The 23,178-nt window shown below is 47.1% G+C and overlaps 1 protein-coding gene across 1 annotated transcript in view; it reads right to left on the bottom strand.

Moving 5' to 3' along the window:
* Window positions 1-23,178, bottom strand: part of Ksr2 (kinase suppressor of ras 2) — a 368,380-nt gene that overhangs the window by 14,933 nt on the left and 330,269 nt on the right. Inside the window, exons 15-16 of the mRNA XM_029476906.1 lie at window positions 6,201-6,297; window positions 4,740-4,873 (exon numbers count right to left, since the gene is read on the bottom strand). Coding sequence (XP_029332766.1) covers window positions 4,740-4,873; window positions 6,201-6,297 — 231 coding nt within the window. The remainder of the gene's footprint in view (window positions 1-4,739; window positions 4,874-6,200; window positions 6,298-23,178) is intronic.

The following is a 23,178-nucleotide window of genomic DNA, read 5'->3' as shown; positions in this document are numbered from 1 at the left end:
CTGAGTTCCAGTCCTGACTTCCTTTGGTGATGAACAGCAGTATGGAAGTGTAAGCTGAATAAACCCTTTCCTCCCCAACTTGCTTCTTGGTCATAATGTTTGTGCAGGAATAGAAACCCTGACTAAGACACCCCCTGAGGAATACTCTCTTGCCCATACAGGTAAGAACACAGGGCTCATCTTGGCTAAGCCTAGGGTGTCATCGTGGTAAGTAGCTGCAGTATGCCACATCTCTGTGGTCACTCCTGATGCTAGACCCCCTTGCTGCAGCTCTCTGGGGTGTTCTGGGAGACAGCAACCCTGAGGAGAAAGACCCCACTCAGCCCTTCACATCCTGGACAGAAGGTCTGGAGTACTGTTGCTACTCTATATGAAGTCCTGTTCCCACCACTCTACCCATTCCATAGGCTCAGGATATCAGGTGCATACTCACTGAATGCAAGTCCCTATCTGTCATCTATCCTGTGCTGTTATGGACTCCGATGGTCCCTCAGATTCTCATGTTAAAGTCTAGACTCTCAGTGTGACTATCACTAAAGGCAGGACTTGTAGGCTCATTAATTGATATGACATAAAAATAATGACATAAAATTTTTACATGACATGAAAGCAGAAAGAGGCACTACTGGGGAAAGAGAAGGGACCAGAAAGAATGGAGACGCACAGAGAGGGCCATTGGAGGCTAAATTTGAGGGAAGTACATGATACAGAGATGTGTGACCGTCACAATGAAACCCATTGTTTGGTACAATGAATATATGCCAGTAATTTATTCTTTGTGTCATGTATTTACTTTTTAAACCTTTGAAATTTATTTCTTAATTTATTTGTAGGTGGTGGGAGGTAGTGTGTGTGTGTGTGTGTGTGTGTATAAGTCAGAGGACAACTGTGGGAGTTGGTTCTCTCCTACCATGTGGATCCCAGGGACTCAACTCAGGTCATTAGGTTTGGCCTTTACCTGCCTAGCCATCTTCCTAGTGTGTGCATGTACACACTAGGAAGATGGCTAGGCAGGTATATGTATATGTGTGTGTGTGTGTGTCTATGTATAATACATATATTATATATAATTATATACATATACTATATACACATACATATATACATATATATATATATATATATATATATATATATATATATACACACACACACGTGTGTGTGTGTATGTAGCTTGAGCACCCCAAAGCCTGCCCCCACAGAGACACACTTCCTCCAACAAGGCCACATCTCCTAATAGTGTCACTCCCTATGGGTCAAGCACTCAAACATAAGAGTCTATAGAGGCCATATCTCTTCAAACCACCACACAGGGACTGTGGTATTGCTGCAACAGGCCTGACCACGCTGTTTGTTGGAGGAATGTGGAGGACTCTAGACTAGGAAAGGATTTGGGCATTTTAAGGAGGGCTAATGAGCTCTCCTAGTGGGAGCAAGAAAGACGGTGCTGAGGGCAATTTGAACTGTGGGCCCACCTCATGAAGTTCCAGAGGGGAAGAACATTAGTAAGTGACCTGGACGTTGTTATTGTGATGTTTTGGCAAAGAATGCAGCTGTTTTTATTCCTTGTCCTAAAATCTGCCTGAGGCCAAATTGAAGAGTTTTAGATTAATGGCCTTGGGAGATCCTGCAGATCTATAAGGAAAAGGAGGAAGCTGGACAAAGAGAAATACAAAGGGACAGTTAGAGAAGAGAGGAGTACCAGCAAGTGTGATGGAGTGTAATGAGTCCTATGCTCAAGGAGATAAAGCACTTAAGGAAAGACCTGCTTCAAAATGAAATAAGGGGAGTGGAGGCCTCAGGGAAAGACCCTACTTCTGGTACCAACTTCTGTCTTGGTCAAGGCTGCTATTACTGTGATGAAATGCCAAAATAAAAAAACTTGGCAAGGAAAAGGCTTATTCAGCTTGCACTTCCAAGCCACAGTTCATCATCAAAGGAAGTCAGGACAGGAACTCACACAGGGCAGGGACTTGGAGGCAGGAGCTGATGCAGAGGCCATGAAGGGTGCTGCTTACTGGCTTGCTCAGCCTGCTTTCTTATAGAACCCAGGACCACCAGCCCAGTGATGGCCCCACCCACAATAGGCTGCCTCCCCCCAATTCAATCCATCTGAGAGATGATACAAGGACACAGTAGACATCTATAAACCTGCAGAAATAGTCAGCAAGGCCTTGATCTTGAAGCCGAAGAAACAGGAAAAAATATTACCCGTGTACTTCATCAGCACCCCACCTTGCTACCTTACTAGAGTAACCCCACTTGATGAGTACCCCACAAAGCTCTCAGTGGCCATGTGCTGCTTAGCTGAACAGAGACACAGACTTGGGAACTTAGGTTTCATAGTATTGTTGTTGCCCACAGTTCTGACTCTTTTCTTAGCTCAGCTCCCAGCATCCATCCCCAGGCTGCTGGGCAGGGCTCCAAATGTTCCATGTTCAATGGGGTCTCCTGCTAGCTCCTGATTGGCACTGTTTCTGAAAATCTACTACCTATCCTGACACTAGATGGACACGTGCTGACAGCCAGGGTTCCCACCTGGAGGTGAAGGAGTGACCATTGTCTGGACAAGGCAAGAAGACTTCTTGTCTTTAACTTGGCTGGATTCCTTTCCTGGTTGGTCCCCCCACTGAGGTCTCTAGGAGGAGTGGAAGGAAAAAGTGTCCAAGTTTCCCTCTTCCTCTTCCCCAGCTCTGCAGTGTGGTCTCAGCAACAGAGCAGAAGAGGAATATAGTCAGAGACTCTCACTCCTACCTTCCTCAGTGAGGTAGGCAGGCAGATGTAGACAGGTGTTACATTGTAACTGTGAAGTGGTTCCCAAAGGCTCACTGTTACATTGTAACTGTGAAGTGGTCCCCAAAGGTTCACCATTACATTGTAACTGTAAAGTGACTCCCAAAGGCTCAGCAATACATTGTAACTGTGAAGTGGTCCCTAAAGGCTCACTGTTACATTGTAACTGTGAAGTGGTCCCCAAAGGCTCACTGTTGGAGGCTTGGTCCCCAGACAGTGGTATTATTTTGGGAGGTTCAACTAGGCAGAACCTCGCTGAAGGAAGTGAGTCATGGGGTGCCATGAGTTTCCCAGGGAGTCATCCCCAGCTACTTACTGTCTGTCATTTCCCACTTCCTGTCAGCCATGAGGCAGAGAGGTTTCTCTTCCACCTGGGCTCTGCCTCCAAAATGCCTGCCCAACAGCATGGGACCAAGCAGCCATGCTGAATGCAAGAATCTGGGAACCTTGATATATCCTTCTTCCCTTAAGCTGTTTGGGCCAGGTATTCTGTTCACAGTGAGGAACAGGTCACCAGGAGGGACGGATCTAATGTTTTGACCAATTCCAAATCTAGTTAAAGAAAACACTTATCCAGCCTCCATTCGTCCCATGTAAATACTTGGGTTCATAGTGACGTCACCATTTGTGTCCCTAACCCTGCTCTGACTCCTGGGTCCTGGCACACAAAAGTAGGTATGATTCTCTCAATAAGCCAGGGACCTTGGTACTGCTGTGGGGCCAGAGGAAAAAAGGAGCCATACCTGCTCCTTCACTGACTCACTCTCTCCTTGTGTCTACTGATCTGTTTGCTTCCCTCTACGTATCTTCATGCCGTAGTTTTAGAACCTGGAACATTCCATTTGGATGTGTGTGTGTATTTGTGTGTGACACCTGAACACAGAAACCAAGGCTGCTTGCTGTATGTTAGTACACCACTCAGATACAGCTTATGTCATGTTCTGTTAAATTTCAAGCATTCTGGCTCAAATTCAAAGGTAGCTCACAGCAGGGATAAAGTCCTTTGGGAAGACAGGAGGATGTCCCTCAGAGAACTGTGGCTCTCCAGAATAGCAGAAAGTTAAACACCATGAGAAAAAAAATCACAGCGCTGTCTCCCCATGGAGAGAGGCCATTCATTAGATGATGCAGGAATTTAAGATGTATGCATGCACGGTGCGTGTGTACACAGCACACACTCCAAATTAAAATCCGAGAGGGCAGACCTTTTGAGTTATAGGCTGTTTATTTGGGATCAAGCTGTTTCTCGCATGGTTGACTCAGTGTGGCTGGCTCCAGGGTGAGTGGCCTCTGAGAGTTAATTACTTAAAGATGGTTAATCATTCCCTGGGTGATCCTGGGGAGGTATATGCAAATGCATGCTAATTACAACACAGCAGGACAGCTATTTGCCCAGTGTCTGATGCTACTCAGGGTCCTGTGCTGGATGCTTGTCCTGTATTCTCCTGTTTTATCTTTACAAGGATGCTAGAAGGGAGGCATTTTCAAATAAACTCAAATTCAGAGACTGCTTACCTTGGCCACAGCCACAGTGAAGAACTGTTGGAACCCCACCTGGCACCTAAAACCATCGCTGTCTTTGGTTGCTGGACTAAAATGAATTCCTAAAACAGCTTGGAGCTTAGGGCTTAGCTGAACCCACCCTAGGAAAGCCAACCCCTTCCCCAGGCAAAAGAGGAAAGCCCTCCAGCCCAGGTCAAGAGTTTGTGAGATTTAGGGATTTTATGGCACGCTCTCAAAAGTGCTACTTTCAGGACAAACAAGCAAGGCTCACAGGATCAAGAGAATGACTTTGGCGACTCTGACTGGCATGGGAGCCTAGCCACAATTTTCCACAACCAAGAGAGGTTCAACCCCCAATCTGAGTCACTCAGGACATTTGGGGTGTGCTCCCATCCTGTGATGCTCATTTATCAAGAACCCCTCTGTCACCTGTCACCTCTTACCGGCCAGCCTGCAGCACCCCGGAAATGCTGAAGAGCCCGAAGTCTGTGATGACCACTTTGCCGTTGTCATAAAAGACGTTCTTCGATTTGAGATCCTTATGAAGGATCCCCTTGGCGTGGAGGTAACCCATGCCCTGTAAGCGACAAGGAGACAGAGACTCCTTAGAGATAACCCCGGCACTTCCTTGCTACCCTTGCTTGGAGCCTCAAGGATGTAGGGTCCACCCATGGAGCTTGGAGGGCTAAGTGCATGTGGGTCACAGCCCACCATCACCCCCAGATCCCTGCAAAGCTGTCTCTGGAGCCAATCTGCTTCCTGTAGAATAAAGGAAGGAAAAGCGTCCCGGGAGTGGGGGTTTGGGGGGAGGGGAGTAGGGACACCAGAAAGGATGAGGACATTAGAGAAAGGAGTCCCATGAGCCATTTCTCCTCAATTCCATTTTAAAGGGGCCTTGCTCCCTCTGTCCCTCAGAACACAGCCACAAAGAATGACCTGAGACACTCAAGAGACCTTTCATGACCCCGCATCTGGAACACAGAGGGAGAACCATTGGCGGCCTAGCTCAAGAGTAAACAATTAGAAAATGTTTAGAATTTTTTAGTTTTTTTGTCTCGGTGAGCAGTTCCCATATCTGTGCTCTTATAGCCCACTCCAAAAACTTCTGATGGGAACTGAGAACCTGAATCCAACCCACCAAGAAGGCAGCTGTTGGGAGACTTCGGATGGCTTATCTGAGTTCATTCAGAGCAACACTCGGCAACTTGATGCTTCCCTGGCTTTAGAGAGACAAGATGACTGAGTGTTCATGGGAATTCCAGGACTTGGGTATAACTGTTGCTAATGGTAATGGTCTGAATCTGAAGGGTCCCCCTCAGGTGAATGTTTTCACCTAACTGGTGACTGCTTTATAAAGTTCTGGGGAGGTGGAGCCTACTGGAGGAAACAGGGCTACTTGGAGCAGGTCTCTGAGGAAATGTTATCTGTGACCATTTCCTGTCTCACTTTCTGCCTTCTGAGCTACTGTGACATTGAACCATCTCTGTCCCGTAATGACCAGAGCGTCATTATGAACTGGGCTGCTATCCCCTATCATTCTTATGACAATGATCTAAACCATGAGACAAAAATGAGCCTCCCTTCTATCAGAGTGACCTGGAAGGAATGGATCTACTATCTAAGATAGCTGTGGGGCTCGCCAATACTCGCTGGCCTTTCCCTGTACCTAGGTGTCATGGTTATGAGATGCTAGCCAGAAAACACATTTGGGACAGTATTCCTAAGGGCTGTATTTTCACAGATTCTTTGTACACACCACCTGGTGTTTTTCAGACTAAATCTAATGTCACTGAGATCCAGACTGGTGGTTTAACACAGACCCTAGGTCTTAGGATCCTTGAAGGGTTGGTGAGAGGGGGCTGAATCTTTCTAAGTCCAGGTAGGGGGCCTACAACTCACAGTACCTTTACAATCTCTTGCGCGATCTGCCTGGTTTTGTTGACATCCAAGACAATCTTGGCATCCCTCACCACAGAGTAGAGTGTCCGTCCCTTACAGAGGCTGCAAGGTAAAAAGAACAAGATCATCCAGGGAAATGACCGTTAGTGGTGAGAAAGATGGTCCACATACATCAGTCATCAGAGGTCACAAAGAGCTGAGCCGATGTGTCACCATGATGTCCATGGGACAGTAAGAGGCCTTGTACTTGAACCCCAGAGCTGGTTCTGGGGTGATGACCTGCAAAGATGTCCGTGTAGATTCTTGAGGGATGCCAGGTGCTTCCTGCCATGTAGACGCCTGCAAAATCTAGCCAGGTCCAGAAGTGCCCGGGGTGGTTGAATAAGAATGGCCTCTCATGTATTTGCTTTGGTCATGGTGTCTCTTTACAAGAATAGACAGTGATTAAGAGAAGACAGTAGGCTTACCTACCCTGCTGTGTGTGTGTGTGTGTATGTATGTACGTATGTGTGTGTGTATGAACGTGTGTGTGTGAATGTGAGTATATGAGTATGTGTATGTGTGTACGTGCAGTGTATGCATGTTCACGTGTGTACAGGCAGGCACACGTGTGTATACAGATGTACATGTACTTGTGTGCACATGCATATGGAGGCCAGATAACAACTTTTGCTGTCATTTCTCAGGTGCCAGCCACTGTGGGGTTGTTTTTGTTTTTGTTTTTTTGTTTTTTGAGGTAGGGTCTAAGTAAGTTCAGGCTCAGCATGTAGGCTTGGATGGCTGGTTGTTGAGTCCCAGGGAATCCATCCATTTTTGCTAGCACTGAGAGTATGCATATTTCTTTACACAGGTTCCAAGAGATTAAAATCAGCCCTTCAGGCTTATAAGGCCAGCACTGAACCGAACAGTCTCCAGTTCCCCCTTAGCCCTTTTGGAGACAGACTGTCACTATACAGCTCGGGCTGGCCTCAAACTCATGGTCCTCCTACTTCAGCCTCTCAGCTGCTGGGATTACAGGCCTGTGTGTCACCATGCCTGGCTCACATCTCAAGGGAAAGCTGTCATACACAAATAACTTTAGGTCCCTCACACCGCTCAGACTACACTGTCTGCCATGTGTCCCAGCTGGGAGTCCCAATGTGGGGACAGAAGCAGCAAAGCTGTGGCTTCTGTGTGCTGAGTGTCATTGGCAAATGGCACAGTCTATTCATGGGGTGGGGAAGGGCGTGTCTGTAGGGATAATGGCGCCCAATTGGACACCCGTCTAGACGGAGGGTATACAAGCCCATCTACAGCTTCATTGAGTTTGTTTCAGGGACTGGTAGTTTAGAATGAATGACAGGCTGGGAAAGGACATTGTGTGGTAGCAACACCTTTTCACTCTGCATCTTGTCTGCTTCTCCTTCTCATCCTTTCCAGTGAGCCTGACTCCTGACATACACAGACCAGGTGCTGCAGGGAGCCACCAAAGGGATGAGTGAGTGAATAAACGCAAGAGTGAATTCTGTCTCCAGTAGAGCCTCCAGAAGCCAGCATTGGATAGAAAAAGTGTGGAAGCCATTATTATGATAATTAATTTTCCATCTCTATAAGGTTAACAGCTTGAATGCATTTCTTTTCATTTATAGCTTTATTGCTAAAGTGCTCTGGGCTCCGTTGGTGTCAGCTCAGCCTTTGCTGCACACTGGACCTGCCTGGGATTATTTGTGTTCTTCGGGTAAAAGTGAGAGTGTTAGGTATCAGAGAGAATCCCAGTTCAAATCCCTGTCCTGTATCTTGCTTTCTGTAAAGCCTTGGCATGGGTTAGCCAGTGCCTCTGGGCTGTAGCTTCCTCATCTGTCAGAACAAACCTGCTTTGTAGATTACTAGAAGGACTGGATGAGATAGAGTCCTGCCTGCTGTCTGCCATCTGATGGAAAGTCCAGCTCACTGGTTAGGGAACAAAAGTCAGACTCTATGGGATTAGGCTTCTGATCTGTCACATGAGGGCTGCATAACCCTGGGTACTCCTGACAAATAAGTTGGCTTTTGCATCATAAAGTTGTGTGTGTGTGTGTGTGTGTGTGTGTGTGTGTGTGTGAGAGAGAGAGAGAGAGAGAGAGAGAGAGAGAGAGAGAGACTGACTTCCTGCACCACCAGGAGTAGGTGTGTCAAAATGTAGGCACTGTTCCCTGCACAACACACAGTAGGTCCTCAAGGTCTTTATGATTGATAAAATAGTGATCACACAGGTGCAAAAGGAGAAATGACACGTTTACCTGTATATCCCTTCTGCCCTATCTCTCTACCCTGTCCATCTGTCTTATCTGTCCATCTGTCCATCCACTCCATATCCATGATCTTTGTTGAGGACTCGTCTCTTCACCTGCCCCCAGGGTGAGGTTCCAAGAGCAGCTGACTCACAGGCTGGCTGAATCACCTGTTCAAGGTCACCCAGTGCATGAGCAGGAAGTGGTCTGAGATGACTCAAGGCTGTGTCCCCTCTTGGCGGGCACAGCGGCAAGTTTGCTGAGCCTTAACAGCAGAGGTGGAGGAAGAGCTGGCTGAGCAGCCAATTTGGCTCTGTTGACATTTAAGTATCAGAGATGGAAGACCGACCGTGGGTGGATTCCCTCCCCTGGATACCTCGTTCTCGAGCGGCCACCTACACTCATTATAGACCCGAGCCCTCCCTCCTGCACGCAGATGAGAGAATAATTGCATCAGGCTCCAAGACTCCCAGCATCTATGGTTCAGGATGACCACGTGAAGTCCCCTTCTCGGCCACCACTGACAGTGGCTGCTTCCTGTCTCACTATGCTAAGTTATCTGGGGGTGCTCGTCAGAGTGGACACTGGTACAGCCATGATTTGACTCATCTACGAAAGCCAAATATGCAGATAGCCCATGGCCAACAGTTCCTCCCCTGGAAACATGCCTAGCAGACAGGTATACCCACATTTACCCTCAGATACAAACTACAACATAATAAAAATTCTAATAGCTTTCATGTTGTGAGAATCTCCATTTCTTTAAACAAACAAACAAAAAAACAAAACACAGAAATAGTACACGAATATGTTTTTCTTTTAATCCCAGGTGTGGGATATGGGGCTGCTTCAGACTGTCCATAGCAGCTGACTGATATGCCTCTTGTTCTAGAAGGAGCATGATTTTGCCAGCTCCAGATAGTTCCTGCAATTGTGTGACATTTGGAATCCTGGGGACTTTTCTGATGTTCTATAAATGCTAGGGTCCCAACTGGTTGGTGGCGGTTTGTTGTTGTTTGTTAAATAGTCATGCACAAAGAAGAAACAAAAAAAAAAAATTAGATATCCTGATGGCAAAGATCAAACTTGCCCCAAGGAACTCGATGCACTGAATCAGCAGGAAGTAGCTAATGATAATGGCACCCTCTTTCCCCTCTATCCCGCCTATCTAGTGTTAGGGGTTTAAATGGATGGAAGAAAGAAGAACCTATAGGGTAGCCAAAGTCTGTCTACACTTCTACCATTGTCCCAGCCTGGAAGTAATCTGTAAGAGTCTTAAATAACTGTAGACTCCAGTTCCTGTGCCGATATCTTTGACTCCCAGTGTGATGGCCAGGAGAGGTGTGAACCTACAGAGATGGTGAGGGGGAGCCTTAGGAAAGTTGCACCAGAAAATTCAACCAGCGACTTGACACCATGGGAGGACACAGTGTGAAGGTGGCTGCCTGCAACACTCTGAGTCCTTGCCAAAGCTGGAGTGAGCTGGCCTCTGGGTCTCAGACGTCATCTTTCCAACAGATGACAAAGTTTCTTTTCTTTATAAGCCGCCTGATCCATTACACTTTATTACAGCAGTGGAAGCTAAGACAATCTGTGTTCATCAACAGAAACTGGGGACGCGATGAAGGAGCCACCTGACAACACATGGTCACATGGCTATGTAAAATGAATAGAACACATGACAGCAGACAGCGGGGTGAAGCTCACCGTATGGAAGTAGTTTCCTGAGACTGTTGGAAGAGGCCACTCTTAGCCTGTGTGCTGGAAGCCGGAAGAGTGGTGCCAGTGTCTCTGTGTATTTATGTGTGCCTCTGAATGTGTCCGTGTGTCTCTGTATCTGTCTGTCTCTCTGTATATACCTGTCCATGTATCAGAAGAGCTGCTTTGGAAGGAAAAGCTGCATGTTTAGATCTGAGAGCTGAGAACAGAGCTACCCTATTCTGCCCTGATGAGATGGACACTTTTGCCTGTGGGTCTTCAGTTGATTAAAAAAAAAAACTTAAAAAAGTATGTGAGAAGACCTGGGGAGACGGCTAAGGAGGTAAAATGCTTGCCCTGTAAAAACCTGGGCTCGTTTGATCCCCAGAACCTACACTGTGTAATCTCAGCATAATGGAGACAGAGACAGGCAGCCTTCTGAGCTTGTTGGCCATGAGAGCCCTTGTCTCAAAACAAAACAAAACAAAACAAAACAAACAACGAACAAGATGGAGCTCCCACCAATGTTGACCTCTCCGATGGCCGATGGCCGAGGGGAGAAAACCCAGTCAGCTCAAATGTCTATGGAACCGGCTGGCTCAGAGCCTGGAATGAGGCTGACCCTGGGAACCTTACAAACACTTCTGGGACAGTGGGGATGTGAGGATGGGCCAGAGAAGATGTGAGTCTGCACACTTGGGATCAGTGTGACCTCCATAAATCCTGCGAGGTCTGTCTGGGTCCTCTTCCTATTTTACAAGACCAGATACTGAGATCCAGGGTGGGAAGGATAAACCTACCCACTCACACAGCCACATGTCAACACACACACACACACACAGACACACAGACACACAGACACACAGACACACACACACACACACACACACACACACACCTCCCAGCTTTTCTCTGAAAGAAGATGCTGCTGGAGAGCAAAAGATACAAAGTAACCTCACATCTCTCCGGTTGTTTACAGCCAGCTTCATGACGTCATGACCTGAGGGGAGCCACAGTATCCTCATCTGTGAGATAGGGTTCACACATGCTGAGGGCTTTATATGAAGCCAGCATCTCTGCCAGGAGGCGGGGCAACATTTTCATGCCATTTCAAAGACTCCAAGGTGCACACTCACATTTAGCATCTCAGAGAGCAGGGCGTGTGTGCCTTGCAGTAAGTCACCGGGCAGAATACCATGGGTGCTGTCTGTCTTTCTTGGCAGCACATAAACAAACAGTGCCTGTGCCCATGGAGGGCATCTCCTGTCACCACAGTGTGGTCTCAGCTCTACTCCACAAAGGAAAACAAGTGTCAAAAGGGATTTGTGTCATCATCACTGGAGAGGGGCCTTGGGCAGGTCAGGCAAGCACCCTACAACTGAGGTACATTCCCAGTTCTCGGAGGTAGGGTACCCCTAAGTTGTCCAGGCTACCCCTCAGATCCTTCTATAACCCAGGGACCTTCCTGCTTCAACCCCTTAAATAACTGGGATTATAGCCCTTGGCCACCTGGTCCGGCTGAGATGATTCTTTTCAATAAGCAGGTTTAAACTTGCATTTATTTATTGTATACAATAGATTTTGATGAATATAAACATTGTGGAGTGACTAATTCAAGATTATTAGCATATGCAGAACTTTAAATACTAATCTTGGGCTAATAATAAACACTGTTCTTAGTGATGATCTCTCTCTCTCTCTCTCATACACACACCCACACACCCACACCCACACCCCCCCCACACACACACAAATGTATCAGCCAGTTACCATGACAACAATGGATACCTTGACCTTAGTTCTAAGACATTTTATCTTGTTAGACCAGCATCTCTCCAGGCCCCTCACCCATCCCTGGTCTCTGGCCAGCTCACATCACTTTTCTAAGAGTGTGAATTTTTTCCTTCTTTGCCTCAGTGCAGAGATCTAATTTATGCATGCTAGGTAAGCGCTGTACCATTGAGTTACATCCCCAGACTGTGCATTTTGAGAGAGTGCCTCTCTGTGTAATCCAGGCTAGCCTGGGACTCCAGATCCTCCTGCCTCAGTCTCCCAAGTGCTGTGATTACAGATGTGAATCACCATGCTTGGTTGAGCAGGGCCTTTGAAGGTTTTCCTGTAAAAACGTATTCATCTTCCATGTCTGTCTCCTTCCTTGGGCATAGTGTCTGCAGGCTCACTGGTGGATTGTGAATGCAAGAGTCTCCTCTTTAAATGGCTGAAGAATGCCCTATGTGTTCACCAGAAGACTCAGGCTGGTTCTGTGTTGTTCTAGTTTTGTTTCTGTGGCCGTGGCTCCCTGACAAAAAGCAACACAGGGGAGGGAGGGTTTCTCCTGCTTACAATTCTAGGTCATAGCTCATCACTGAGAATGGTCAAGGAGGAAGCAGATTATGCCATATCTACCATCAGGAGTGGAGAGAGGGGAAACATATCCCCCCACCTCTTACACAGTCCAGGTCCCAGACTGGGTATGGTTCACATTCAGGGTAGATTTTCCCATGTCATGTAATTATCAAGACAACTCCCCATAGACATGTTCACAGGCTAACCTGTGCTGACAGTCCCTCACTGAGACTTTTCCCATGTGACTTTAGGTTGCATCAAGTTGAGACCATTAAAGCTAACCCACACATATATTGGGCAGTGTGCCCAGTGCTGCTAAGTCCATGGCTGTGCAGATGTCTCTCCTTCATCCAGAGCTGGCAATGGGAACCAGGGCCCTTGCATGGCACTTGGCTCAGGAGCCTACTGCTTGCTTCACAGCATCTTCTTCTGAGACCCTGGGGCACATAGATCTTCAGTAAGTACAGCTATGACATCTCTGCCACCATCCGCTAGGACAATGAAGATGAATGGAGTCTGCGTGCTTGGGAGCGGTTAGTCTGGAGGTCAAGAGAAGGTGCTTCAGTGGCTAGGGGCTTTAACCAGTCCTCCATTAGTTTCTGAGACAGTATGTGTATATACATATGCACTCACATGCATGTGTGTATCCATGCACACCTCTTGGTACATATACATGCACACATGTATATCCACATATCCCTCTTGGGTAACCAAATCATTTCTCCTAAAAGAGGCACAAAGACTGCTAGGGTTTTGCCTTCTCTGCAAGCCACCTACCTCTCCCAGCCTGGCTTCTGGCAGTAGCCCCAAGGCTACCTTGAACTTTTTTTTTTTTTTTGATCTGAGAAGTGCAATGAACTGTTAGCAAAGATGGCCCTGGGTTGGAAAATCTGTGTTGTAAGCTCGTCTGCCATAGGCTTGTCAGGAATGGGACCAGCTCATCCAGCAGGGTCAACCTTTAAGGGTCTTGGTTTAAAGTGGCCACACTTGACCCAGACAGTAGCCATGAAAGGGATTCACATCTCTCTCCATGCCTGTCTGCTCACCAGCAAGCCCAATGGACCCAGAGCGGGTGTGGATGATAGGGGGTGGGGTTTGAGGACAATGCTGGTGTTTTTGGAGGTCAGCCACTTCTAAGAGCTCACACAGAGACCCCCCAAACCAGTGTCCCACTGAGTGCTGTCCATGGCATATAAGGATGCTGCAGATGTGACCAATTTAAGGTAAGGTGATGGGACAATTCTGCACCATCTGGTGGCTCCAATGGAAAGAGAATGAAGAGCCAGAGGCAGCTCTGAGAGAGGATGAGGCCAGAGCAATGCATCATGGATCTAGACCATAAGTACTGGCTCAGAAGATTCTGGAAGGCGACTGCCAGAGAAGCAGGAAGAAGATCCCTCCCAGGAGTCCCTGGGAGAATATTGCCCTGCCTGCACTGGGATTTTAACTCAGAGGTCCCATCTGCACATCTGACTTCCAAAACGGATTTTTTTTTTATTCCTTTAAACTCTCTGTTTCTGCCTACCTGTCACAGTAGCTATGTGACACTAATCCAGTGGGCAGTTAGCATGGATTGGTGACAATAAACTGAGACCATGCAGGCACAGTCTCTATCTGGTGCATGAATGGTGACTCTTAAAACCATTGATAAAATGATCACCATTAGGGATACACAATATATATAGGTCAGGAGGAACTTGTGGGAAGGGTTAGGGTTAGCTTAATGAAGAAGCCAAACATGAAAAAATCTGGGGCGGGGTGGGGGGGGGGAGTTCCAGCTGCTGGCCCAGCCAGTGCAAAGGCCCTGAGGTAGGATGCAGTAGGGGGTGTTTGAGTAACCCAGTCAAGGCCAGGCTCCAAAGAGCTTGTCCCAGTGTTTGGTGGGAGCTGTCCCAGCCTTCGAATTCCTTGAGTACTCAAGGCAGTTGGTTTTTACAAATCCGTTGTTATTTTTAAAGCTCTCCAGTTGTCAGGGTGATTTACAAATGTCTGCTACAAATGACATAGCATCTCATCCCCAACTTTGCAACACTCAAAAATCCCACTGCATTGTCCCATGCTCTTTCTCTGTCGCTGGAGCCAATAAATCATATTCCAAGTGACAGGCTGCACACTCTACCAAATTCTGGCTTCAGGCGATCTCCAGCTTCCAAGTCCTCCATGAATCTAACACTGATGATATTAAACCTCAGGCGAGTTTATAAGAATAATAAAAAATGCCAGGTTAGCTGCTTATAAAAATGGGAAGGGCCAGCAATTTGTCACCTGCGTAACTCAGCATGTTCCTGGGAAATGAAGAATTATCGAGTTCCATTAAGGAAGGGTTTGCCTGGGGCTCACATCCAAGCTGGGCAAGAAAACAATGTTGTCGGAATGAGCTGAGGCTAGACCCCAGGGGAGAAGGTCTTGGCTTTGCATGTAGGGGCAAGGTGTTGTGAGGTGTTGACGCATGTGGAGCCAGAGAGTGACAGCAGGTATCATTCTCAATTGCCCTCTACCTTATGTTTTGAGGCAGGGTCAGTCACTCATTTGGCTGACCTGGCTAGCCAATGAGCTGCAGGGAACCACCTGTCTCTGCCTCCACAGCATGTAAATGGGGAGTTTTACAGAGCTGGATTTGGGGTCCTTAGACTTGAATAGCAAGCACTTTCTCAAAAGCTATTTCCCCAGCCCTGGGGCTTGGCTTTTGACAACTCACACCTGTCTTTCCTCCTCCTGACAAACATGGCTGCAGAGCTCAGAGAGAGCAGGAAGGAAGAGGGAGACACATATTCTTTGTGGTCTTTCTTTTGTCTCTCTTCCTACCGATGCTGGATCTGAGATATTTGTTAAATGGCCAGAAGTGGGCTGCCCTGACCCTTTAAGGACTGAGATATGTGGCTCTGGCCATGCTACACTCTCTTTGTCACCCTCACTATGGCCTGGTACTGTACTATACTTGATGGCATTCACCCTCTCTGGTCTTACTTGCATGGGGAGAAAACATTCAAGATCAAAAGCCCCCCGGGAGATAAGACCTCCAGCTCACTGCAGATCTGCAGGCCACAGTAGCATTTCCTCACACCGAGAAGCCCAGTGCAGAACACCGTTTAAAGGTATCTTGGGATGTGCTCTTTCCTGAGCCCTGATCCTTACATGCTCAGCGTCTCTGAGCTCGGCCTGCAGTATCATCCATGATTCTGTCCTTCATGGCCACTCCAGACTGCTTGCTGGATCAGCGACTTCATTCATCCCCTGTGCATAACAGACGGGGGTGGGGGGTTGAACACTCCAGCTATCTGCTATGGTTTCAAAGTGTCCCTTCAAACTCACTTGTTCTAAACTTAACCCCTCAACCTAACTGTGAATGGCCATGAAGATGAGGCCTTAGGAAAGGAATTAGGACTAATTGAGGCCATTACGTGGGTCCCTGTGATGGCGTTGATAGGCTACAATGGAGGGAGAGATTGGAGATGATACATCTGCTGTTTATTGTGGCTGCCCTCACCAGGTACAGGAGCCACGCAATTAGACTACCCATCCTCAAGAGTCCTGAGCTGAATGATCCTTTAATCTCTATAACCTTCCCAGGCTGAAGCATTTCATTACAGCAACAAGAAACGGAGGGCAGCAGTATTTCAAAAAGAAGCTTCAATCATAGCCTACTTTTATTGCCACAGGGAGCGCCAGGCCCCCTCCCCCATCCCAGACTCCCTAATAGAGACAAAGAGAAACACATCAGGAAACAATGTTAAAAACAAAACAAAACAAAACAAAACGAAGCCAAAGCCTAGTTCGATATTGTGACCCACAAAAGGCTCTAAACTGGAAGGCTCTGCTTTCTATGAAACAAATCAAGTTCTGCCAGAGACAGCTTGGAAAGGCTTAGACCAAGAGGGAGACTTTCCCTTCAATGCATCCACAGTGTGTGCAGGTGACAGACAGGAAGGAGATCCCTTGCTCGGAGTGGATAGTCTCATGGAGGAGACCAGCGGTGGGGGAATAGATTACAGCAGACTCTATGGAGAGAAACAGGAATAAGCATGGGGTGTCCATTGACAAGGTAGTCAGGGTTGGCTCCTTAGAGAGCGTCACTCCAGGGCAGGGGCTCTGAGCTGACTTGGGACCACTTCTAACCAAGTGTTCCTTGTCAAGAAGATCAGTAGCATCCTGATGGGGCAGTCATCTTTGGGAGTTATCTAGGGTGTGGGGGCCATTATAGAGGCTTCTAGGTGACTTTCAGTAGCTGAATTGTCTCATCTAATCCTGCTTCTTACATGTGTGGGAGTGCGTGCACATGTGTGGATATTCGTGTAGAGGCCCGAGGATAATCTCTGGTGGTGTTCCCCAGAATGACCCATTTCATCTTTAAATTATTTTATTTTGCATTCTCTCTCCCCCTCCCCTTCCCCCTCTCTCTAGCTCTCTTCCTCTCTCGCTCTTGCTTTCTCTTTAAGATTTGGTTTTCCTTGTTCTCTGAGGTGCTTTGACTATTCCCACAGGACAGATGGGGAAACTGAGGCAGTAAGCCCACCTAGTTCGGAGCACGCACTTCAGAAAAAAGAGCCATGGTGAAACTTCTCCAAGTTTCTGGGGCAAATTACCAGAAATCTCTGGAAGCTGTGGTGTTCTGTGAACTGGGGGGTGGGGATGGAACACACACACACACACACACACACACACACACACACACACACACGCGCGCGCATCATGGTCAGTTTCCATGTAGCTCAGCAGAGGTGCGGTCACAGGCCAGTTGTTGACTGGGGACAGGATGCACTTCTCCTATCCTTTCCCATGATGTGCCTGCTCAGTGTGGACACCCTCTCCATTGGCAGTTTGGAGATTGAGATAAGGTGGCCATCTTCATTATTCGAAGCTTCTTTGACAAGCCACAGAACTGAGAGTTCCTGGTGTCACCTTGACACCGGGGCAAGGATGCTACTTACAAACTGACACATTGTGTACAAGAATCCAGGGTTTCCCCTTGCCAGCATGGGAGGCCATAGGCTCCCCATTTGGGTCTCTGCCTTGAATCTTCACATCTTTCTAGGACTTTCTAGGAGGCCCCCAGGAAAGATGATTTCACAAATAAGCAGACCCCTGATTTAAAGAGGGACACTTTGGGAATCCCGTTTTTCTACTGAGCTCAGGGGAGATGGCCTTCCTGTCCTAGATGCATGGTGTCAAAAGAGCAACAATGGAAGGGAGGAGCCCAGCATGGCGGAGGAGGTGGGGGCTGCCCCATGGGGGACGGGGGTGTGAGGGCATGTGGTCGAGCAGAGCAAGAAGCAGACTATTCTAGCCAGAACCAGAGTGGACATCACCTTCCAGTCCTGACTCTATCACTGTCTCCCAAGCCATAAGGTCCTGTGCCCACCTCCACCGCGCCTCCGGGACTGGGGAGAGAAGGATATAATACCAAGGTAGGTTTTACATGTTCCCTCTTAACATGGGATCTACACCATTAGCTGAACCCAGAGGTGCTTCCCGTGTCCCCACCCTCACCCCCTAAATCAGGTACGAGATGACAGATAACCAAACAGATATTGAACTTGTGGACTTCCAGGGTTGGATATTGAAACCCTGTGAGCACTTGTTGCTGGCCCGAGTCACGTTTCCTTTTCATCTGAACAGTAAACTGAACTGCTGTTTTAAAAAATGTATACATCGCTCACCTAATTTATATGCATTGAAAACTCACAAAGAGGACGGATCACAGGGTATTGGCAGGGTTTATCTCCGCGTGCTGGACCTAGGGCTTTATACATTTTCCGTCTGCTTATCTCTCCTTTCTAATTTCTCTCCAATAAACTCATGTTACTTTTGTAAATTGAGAAAAAGGGGGGAAAGGAGGTAGGATGGAGGAGGAGGGGGAGGAAAGAGGAGGGAGGAAGAATACTGAGTTAGATGGAAGTGAAACCAGACGTGTGTGTTTGCTATTCGGAAAGTTTGGAAAATAACTGAACTGCAGAGAAACGAAGTTGAAGCACAAAGAGCAGCCTGAGCTGAGCTCCTGCTCTGAGCAGCTCAGACTTGTTTGCTGTTCTTATCTGCTGACCTGGTTTTGCAAATTCTATGCACATGGCAAACAGTGCATCCCAGAAAGTCGAGCAATGTGTCTTCCCTGGAAAAGTTCAGTCCCTCATGAAAAATGACAGGCATAGTTGTGTGTGTGTGTGTATATGAGAGTATATGTGGGTATGTATGTATTGTGTGTGTGTTGTGCATGTATGTATGCATGTGTGTCTATGTGTGTATATGTCTGTGTGTCTGTGTGTGGTGTGTATATGTGTATGTGTGCATGTGGTATATGTGTGGTGTGTATGTATGCATGTGTGTTGTGTGTGTGTATGTGTGTATATATGTACATACATATATATGTTTTATGTCTCTGTGTCTGTGTGTGGTATATGTGTGTATATATGTATGTGTGTGGTGTGTATGTATGTGTGCATATTATGTGTGTGTAGTATGTGTATGTATGTGTTTATGTGTGTATATGTATGTGTGTCTGTGTGTGGTATGTATATGTATATGTGGATGTATGCATGTGGTATATGTGTGGTTTGTATGTATGTGTGTGTATTGTGTGTATGTATATGTATGTGTGTGTTGTGTATGTATGTGTGTGTGTTGTGTATGTATATGTAGGTGTGTGGTGTGTATGTATGTGTGCATAGGTATGTGTATGTGTTGTGTATGTATGTGTGTATATTATATGTGTGTACTGTGTGCATGTGTGCATATATTTATGTGTATATATGTGTGTAGAGTGTATATGTATGTGTTTATGTGTATATGTATGTGTGTGTGGTATGTGCTTATATTTGTGTGTATATATGTGTGTGGTGTGTGTATCATGTGTTTATGTGTGTATATGTGTGTAAGTCTGCATGATTTCAGGCTGAGCTCAGAGTCCTATGCCACCAATAAGCAAGTGTTCTAACATTGAGCCACATCCCCAGCCCCTGTTACTATCCATTTAATTTTAAAAATTAAATGTATTATGCATGTGGGGTGCACGCTGTGGTATGCAAGTGGAGGTCAGAGGGGCAAATGACTTACTAGGATCCTTCTGCATCAGGACAGTGGGGAGCAAAGATTGGACCCAGGTTTTCCAGAGCACCCTAGCCCTCTGCTCACACTGCTCCAGGCCAGTGGGATGCAGGGGACTTCGGAAAGAGCAGACACAGATGCCTAATAGGAATTGTTCATTATGGCCTGAGTGTCATATCTCACATGCAGTGGTGTTTACATCTTTAATACTTGAAAATGATGCAAGAGGTGGAGATTTTGTGATGTGGGGAAATCAGGAGAGAGTCAAGTATCTTTGTCCTTAACAAAGTCTGCCTCACAACCACACTGGGTTTGCAGGTGTCTGCGGCTGCTTCCATGCAGTGATGGCAGTTGCATCGATGCAGTAAATACCACGACAAAACTCTGTGCTGCTGGACATTCTCTGGAAAGACCTGTGACATCCCCTGCCACACACACACACACCTTAAGAAATGGAGCTCTGAGGCCGAGGAATGTGAGCCCTATTCTAGTTTCTGTGACTGTGATAAAATGCTCTAAGCAAAGGTATTTAGTAGACGAAAGGGCTTATCCATTACACACTTCCAAATCATAGAGTGCCACTGAGAAAAGTCGGGGCAGGGACTGGCATGTTGGATTCCTATTTAGTTCTCCCTCCAACTTGGAACTCTCTCACTAGGGAAGTACAGCAGGGACCATGGAGGATGCTTCTTGCTGACTTGTTTATAGGATCATGATAGCATCCTTATACAGCCTGTGCTCACTTGCCTAGGGAATGGTGCTGCCTACAGTGTGCTAGCCCCTCCCATATCCTTTAATAACTGAAACAATCCCCCCAAAATATACCCACAAGTCAATGGGATCTAGTTAATCCCTCAATCCAGGCTTCTCCTCTTATGACTCTGGACTGTTTGGAGTTAACGAAGTTAGCCAGGACGAGGATGGGACACTCTTCTCTGTAGCAAGGGAGGGTCAAGGCCAAATGGGTTTTCTATCCTTTTGCTCACCCCTTCATTCACTCAGCCACTCACACATTCATGCAAATGCTGGGCTCACACCCCCTAGAACCCTACTCTGCCCTGCCAGGCACCATGATGGCCTTGGGGACATTGAGTCGGATAGGAGATCAGGTAGCACATCAGGCAGTGTCACCAAGTGTTATGGTGTAGAGGCAATACTGTGTTTGGGATGGGACTAAGCTCTTGGGGGAGAAGGGACCAGAGAGGGGACTGGTACAGAAAAGCTAGACAAAGGACGAGCCTTCCATTGGGTGGACACTGGCTGTGTGCCCATGGTCACCTAGCCATAGAGGAACACACCCAACTCAAGTTCATATCTCCTGCTTCTCTCCCACTCCATCCTCAGTTCTCAAGACCACACTTAAATGTGGAGCCTTCTCAAGGCAACCCTAGGCACTAAGTAAGCTGGATAAGCGTCCATCTATAGGAAGGAAATCCTAAATTGCCTTAAAAGCCTTTCCTTCCAGACAATTGGCTTCAATGGGGCCACAAGAGCAAAGTGACCCATGGTAACACCACAGGACTGTCATAACTAGATGAAAAGGCACAGGTGTGTATACGTCTGTTATAGTTTCTTTGGGCACACACATGTATGTGCCCTTTCCTGTGCACATATGTAAATACACAGATGGAGAGATACATACATGTGAGCGAACATATACACATCCGGGAATTGAACACGGTATGAAAATACATGCATATTTATTGCTGTGGTTTTTGATAAGTGTCCCCACAAAACAAAGCCTTGGCCCCCAAGGTAGTGGTTTTATAAGGTCTTGGGGACCTGTTAGAGGTAGGAGCTTATAATTAATACTTGTCAGGGTCTAGAACCAACCAGGAGACAGGCCTCTGGGGCATGCCTGTGTGGGCATCCTGAGATGGGAAGACAAAACAAAGAGCTGAGGGAAAAATGCAAAAAAAACCTTCCTTCTTTACTCTGTTTCTGTCTTGGGTGTTTTGTCACAGCAGTGAGCCAAGATGCAATCTCTACCTCTGCTTTGTGCTCCTACCATACTACCATGATGCACTTGGCCTTATCAGAGGCCCAGAGCGAGAGCTGCTCCATAGGGATGTTCAGTTGATTAATACGCTTGTCTAGATATGTTCTTGCATGTCCAATGCAAACAAACAAAAACGCATGCAGAGGTCCCTGCATGCCCTTACATGTATAGGCGTGTGCCTATGACTGGAGGCAGGGACAGCTACACAGGATACCTTCATGACAAGCCCAGAACTGGCTTCTTACCTTTGGAGAATGTTCTGTGTTCATATTACCCCCACTCCAACCCCAAAACAAGTCCTCTGCAAACTGGAAGCTGAAGTTGCTATTGGCAGCAGGGAGATTGGAGTGGGGGAGGGTTGTCAGTGGCTGGAGTGCTGAAGGGTCTGGGCAGTGGGATGGGAGTTGGGAGTTACAGTGGCTGTTGATGAACAGAATGCTTTTTTTCCCCCCTCAAGGGTTCAAAATGTTTTCAATTTGCATTTTAGTACCATTTTATAAATGCATGAAAAGTCACTGAGCTACGGTAAGCTGTGTGCGCTGGATAAGCAAACTGTGGTATGCAAACAATATTTAGGTTGTTTAATAAGCCCAAACAAAGGAAAGTCAGAGAAATCAAGAATTTGTTTTTGGCTGGTTGCACTCACTGAGACTCCCTGTGCTGGGAAAGTGTATGTGTGTGTGTGTGGGGGGGGGAACTATGACATGCCACAGCCCTGTCAGAGCAGGGAAGGTCTCCCACATACTTTGCAATCTCTGTTCTGCCTCCTTTGTATCAAAGAACACCCATGCTCTGTCTCTCAGAGCTTCGGAAGCAGATAACAGAGAATCTTGAGGGCCAGGGTGACCAGTCCATGCTGGACCCAGGAGAGAAAACAAATTCACAACCCCAAGAGAAATGGAGAAATCTTGGGAGCCAGGGGAGGAACACTTGCTTTCAGGGGAAACAGAAAAGAGAGTGGCAAGGAGACAGGCTTTCTCAGGGTGAGGCAGACAAACCAGGGATAAGGAGCTTGGAATTTGGAGTCTGCCACAACCACATCTCAGACTCAATGTTGGTGGTTTTTAGCCATAAACGTTCAGATGTGACTGGCGCCAGTCATTCAGAAGTGAACCCTGTCACTTCCGGGTTGGGGAACTTTAAAGGGCATTGCTTCATGTCCAGTCTGTCCTTCATTGCGTGCCAATCTGACTAGGGGAGGCTCTGTGCTGACATGCAGAGTCACAGGATTGCATCACACAAGATGCCTGAGCAACCACATGGAAAGAGGGACACCTCAGAGGATCACCCAACTGATTGCTGACTTTAACGAGTGATTTAACAAGTCAAATGGAAGTTCCACGGTTGTATGTCTCTGCAGCTTACATGTATCCTACCCTGACTACAAGCTAGGAAAAGACCAGAAACACAAAAGGCATTACAGGAAAAGGCACTTGAGCCGGGCGTTGGTGGCGCACGCCTTTAATCCCAGCACTCGGGAGGCAGAGGCAGGCGGATTTCGGAGTTCGAGGCCAGCCTGGTCTACAAAGTGAGTTCCAGGACAGCCAGGGCTACACAGAGAAACCCTGTCTCGAAAAACCAAAAAAANAAAAAAAAAAAAAAAAAAAAAAAAAAAAGGAAAAGGCACTTGCTGTTAATCCTGATGACCCAACT

This window comes from Mus caroli, chromosome 5 (assembly GCF_900094665.2).
Source record: "Mus caroli chromosome 5, CAROLI_EIJ_v1.1, whole genome shotgun sequence".
Lineage (NCBI taxonomy): Eukaryota > Metazoa > Chordata > Mammalia > Rodentia > Muridae > Mus > Mus caroli.
This window is presented reverse-complemented; position numbering and strand designations above follow the sequence as displayed.